The sequence below is a fragment of the Pelobates fuscus genome, chromosome 9, assembly GCF_036172605.1.
Source record: "Pelobates fuscus isolate aPelFus1 chromosome 9, aPelFus1.pri, whole genome shotgun sequence".
Lineage (NCBI taxonomy): Eukaryota > Metazoa > Chordata > Amphibia > Anura > Pelobatidae > Pelobates > Pelobates fuscus.
Genome location: NC_086325.1, coordinates 25,359,398 through 25,364,222, shown reverse-complemented (window position 1 = coordinate 25,364,222; position 4,825 = coordinate 25,359,398). Strand labels below are relative to the sequence as shown.

Sequence of the window (4,825 nt, the reverse complement as noted above, 5' to 3'; positions counted from 1 at the left end):
TTAGACAGCACCCAAACATACAGGGCATCGTAATAAGAGGCACACCATTCACAGTTTCGGCCTATGCCGACGATGTCATGATAACACTTCAGGAACCTATGCAGTCTCTCCAACACCTCACACATGTACTGGAGCGTTTTGGGACGATTGCGGGGTACAAAATCAACTACTCCAAATCCGTGGCAATGCCCTTTCACCTAGAACCCATGGACGTAGCCCGCATACACGACACGTATCACTTCAAGATAGCCACTGACGAATTTATGTATCTAGGGATACGACTAACAGCAGATACCTCCTCATTATTTACCCGCAACTATACACCCCTGTTTCGAACCCTCCTTATGGAACTAGAGCAGTGGACAGACAGACCCATCTCATGGATGGGAAGAGTAAACTCTATAAAAATGAACGTGCTACCGAGGATCTTGTTCCTCTTTCAGGCTCTCCCGATACCAGTAACCAAGGGGGACCTGATAGGCATCCAAAGAGCGATCGATGCCTTCATCTGGCATAACAAACGCCCAAGGATAGCGCGCGCCCTTATGTACAGACCGAAACCTAGGGGGGGGCTGGGACTGCCCAACATACACGCCTACTACCTAGCAGCACAGCTGACACAGATAATACAGTGGCACGCACCACCAGGGAAAAGAAGATGGGTAGACCTGGAGTCGCTGATGACAGGTCAGGACCTCCCACAATTTCTCATATGGGCACCCAAATCCCAAAGAGCCATACTAAGAACCGCGAACCCAGCCATACTCCACTCCATACAGATATGGGACCAAACCAAAACGAAGTACACCCTCAGTACCCAATTATCCCCCATGACACCAGTCCTTAGAAACAGGGCCTTCCCCCCGGGAATGAGGGCAGGAGACTACAAGGGGATAGAAGCCACAGGGCTCCAAAGATATGTCCACCTATATACAAACCAACAAGTGGTCACTTATGAACACCTAGCCACCAAAGCCACCTTACATACAAGAGACTACTTTAGATACATGCAAATCAGAGACTTTGCACGCAAACCCGAAGTACGGAAAGCAGCCCTAACACCATTAACGTTCTACGAAAAACTATGCTACAACGAGACCACACAAACTAAACTCATCACGCTAATGTACAACCATCTCATAGGGGCCCCAGACGGGGAAGACGCACTGCGGTACACCAAACGGTGGGAAACCGACCTGGGGGAGACACTAGAGGGAACGGAGTGGCAGGAGATATGGGAAGCATGCACCAAAACCACAATCTGTATAACACTTCAAGAGCAATCCTATAAAACACTATTTAGGTGGTACATGACACCGGTAAAACAGAAACACATGGGATTGAGCCCCACAGACGACTGCTGGCATGGGTGTGGGGGGAAAGGAACATATATTCATATGTGGTGGGAATGCCCTGGGGTAGCAAACTACTGGCGCAACATAGTAGAACTTAGCTCCCAAATCCTACAACGACGACTAGGAGTGGATCCTTGGGCGTGCCTACTCTCGAGACCCACTGAAGGCCTCCCCAGGCACGAACAAAGGCTACTCAATATGCTTTATCTGGCGGCCCGCAGGGCCTTGGCACAACAGTGGTCTTGTCCAGACATCCCGAGTATATCCCTGGTCAAAACAAAAATGCGAGATAACTACATAATGGATAAATTAACCGCCCAGGTACGAAACACAATGCCTAAGTTCCAAAAAGTATGAAACCTATGGGAACAATACAACATCTAAGGGAGCAACTCGGGGAGCAGGGCAGCATCCACGCAGCTCCAAAAGCGGAAACCTAAAAGCACGAATATTACCAATTATCACCCCATCACCCGGACGGGTGGCAGCGGCACCACCACCGGACGAGTGAGGGATCAAACTCGAAAATCACAACGGAAACACAACCTCAGCAACTACGGATACCTATGTACTTGTCTCTTACTTCTTACTTTCCTCTTAACTTTATTTTATTGAATGCAAGCTCTAGTGACTCATAAACTGACAAACGAGGGAATAAGTCATAACACACTTACCAGCAGTAGCGACTAACGGGAAGCGGGTAACCGGTCACACACCCTCCGGGGCCAGAGACCGAAATACTACTTCCTAACCCAACCCTCTATCTACATGCTATTGTACATAGTTAATATTGCTTGCCAACAAAATAGAAAATAACAGACGTAAATGAATACAGGAAAAGCAACGTATATAAAATGTATAATGTAACTCTTACCGCTGACACTCTGTAAAACTATACAAGTAACTGTGATATCAAATGCATAAATGTAAAAAGCTTATACGGTCAATTTCAAAACCGTCTGCTCAAAAATAAAGAATTAAAAAAAAAAAAAAATACAGCATTTTCTAACATTTAAACATGTATACAAACTTGACTGGATGAGAATTTTGATTGTTTTTACTTTTGTTCCTTCTTTCTGTTTATTCAGAGATGCTCTTTGCAAACTCTTCTCTTCGTTATGTGTTGTTGGGATTCTCAGACTTCCCTCAACTACGCATCTATCTGTTCCTGGTTTTCTGTACTATGTACTTCCTGACTCTCCTGGGGAACCTCATCATCCTGTCCTGTATTGTGTACGACAAACGCCTCCACTCACCCATGTACTATTTTTTAAGCAACCTCTCACTGGTGGACATGTGCTTCACCTCCACCACCCTCCCTACCCTGCTTTCCTCCTTAATATCCAACATGAGGTCAATCGATTTCCTATCCTGCTTTGTCCAGATGTTCTGCTTCATCTCCTTTGGAAACCTGGAGAACAACCTCCTGGCCGTTATGGCATACGATCGTTATGTGGCTATTTGTAGCCCGCTGCAATACACCAGGGTGATGAGGAACAGTTTATGCATTGCTCTGGTGTTCATTTCTTGGGTCGTTGCTTGTGCACATGCTTTACTTTACACACTCATGGTGGTCACCCTAGACTTTCCAGCTGTGAGTCGGGTCAACCATTTCTTCTGTGAAATCTCCCAAGTACTGTCTGTCTCTAGTTCGGATACAACTATAAACTATATTCTCATCTTCACAGAAGGTGCAGCGTCTGTGGGCACCCCCTTTATTTGTATCATTGTGTCCTACATTAAGATATTACTGGCTCTCCTCTCGCTCCATTCCAGAGATGGTCGAAGAAAAACCTTCTCAACGTGTTCCTCTCACCTCACCACCGTTTGTCTTTTCTATGGTACGATTGTATCTGTTTATTTTCGCCCCAGCTCCAGCTCCTCAGGGGTGGGTGAGAGGGCAGCGACAATAGGGTACACGTTGCTCACTCCAATGTTAAACCCATTCATATATGGGCTGAGAAATAAAGCCATGAAAAATGCCATGGATAAGATGATGAAATGAAAGGTGCATAAAAACATAAATAAAAAATAGACCTGACCTGACCTGAGATGACTGTTGACCAACTATTCCTGAGAACAAAAGCTGAATCTATTGCCATGTTATTGGCTTGGCAGGGGGGCAGGAGATACTACTGGACATCTCTAATTCTAATTCTTGGTAACCTCTACCACATGTGGCCACTAGGGGGAGGCCTTATACACTCTTCAGGTTGCTCTATGTACAGACTGTTTATGAGGGATCATGCCTGTGCAGTCCTTGACTCCACACACATTTCAACATCAATGTCACTGGTATTATTACATCTTCACCGAGTGTACCTTGAAAGGGAAGAAGATTTGAAGGGGTTAGCCGCTATGGTTTAATTTTGTCACACAGTCGATAAACCTGGGGATATAAATCCCCGTCGGCTGCTCCTTTGTATCACGAACCTATGTAATATTCCTGTGCCATCTGTTTCTAATACAGAGGCACTACTGGACCACATTCCTCCAACCCATCAACAGACTAGCAGGAGCTGCAGGCAGTGCTCACAACCAGTATTTACACTATTGACCAGTTTTTATTAAACTTACAGAGTATACCACGGTAGTGTGTGCAATTTGCCTCGCCATTGTATAGCTTTTACCCATGGGATGAAATTTAGTAGTCATAGTTACAAAATGTGAGCATTGCTGTGAAAATATGCTTTATTCTCCTTTATAAATGTTGCACTGCATTCTGGGAGCATTGTGGAAATCTACTTTAAGAGAAGCTGTCTGCTGTGTATGGGGCAGTTTTATCTCATTAAAATTTGCCTTGATATGTACATATTGCACAGCTGTATCCTTGAGATCAATGTGAATTAGTAAAGGAGTTCATGTAATATTTCATCTAACCGCAACTTTATTAATAACTACAATGAATTTATTACAAACTTATTGGAGTTGCGTCTCCAATATTCAGAAAAATCTACAATAAGACAGTAGACTTAGGGGGTTAGGTCTTGCAAACAAGTGATTCTGTGAACTGGTCCATCACTCATCTCCAAAATGTGGCTGGAATAGAAGGACTGGACACCTTGCTTTATTCAATCTTACTAAATGACATAAAAAGTTAAGTTTTAACCTTGGCACTAATTCCAATAACTTTCTCAATCAAGATACACTTGCTGCTAGATTTAATTTTTTCTTTATTATTTTTTCACTAATTCAAGCTCATGAGTGTTCTTTACCTAAAATGTACATTGTCAGCAATCTAAAATTAATTTCCCATTTTCGTCCGGAATAATTGAAATGGAAAAAAATCTCCAACTCGGCTATGTTTCCAATTTAGATATTTTTGGCCTGAATTCATTTTGTATTAACTTTGAATTTGTGATAATTAACCCTTTAGTGAATAAGCCTGTCAGTATACATAGCTGCAAATGCCAAGTGTTAAACTCCTGTGTAGGATCGTGTATTCCCCTTGTACTAGGTCTGTATGGTAC

General features: G+C 43.5%; 1 protein-coding gene across 1 annotated transcript; it reads left to right on the top strand.

Moving 5' to 3' along the window:
• The first annotated feature begins 2,445 nt into the window (after positions 1–2,445).
• Positions 2,446–3,360, top strand: LOC134573613 (olfactory receptor 1361-like). The gene has a single exon (XM_063433398.1). The coding sequence runs from the start codon at positions 2,446–2,448 to the stop codon at positions 3,358–3,360; it is 915 nt and encodes a 304-aa protein (XP_063289468.1).
• The last annotated feature ends 1,465 nt before the right edge of the window (positions 3,361–4,825 follow it).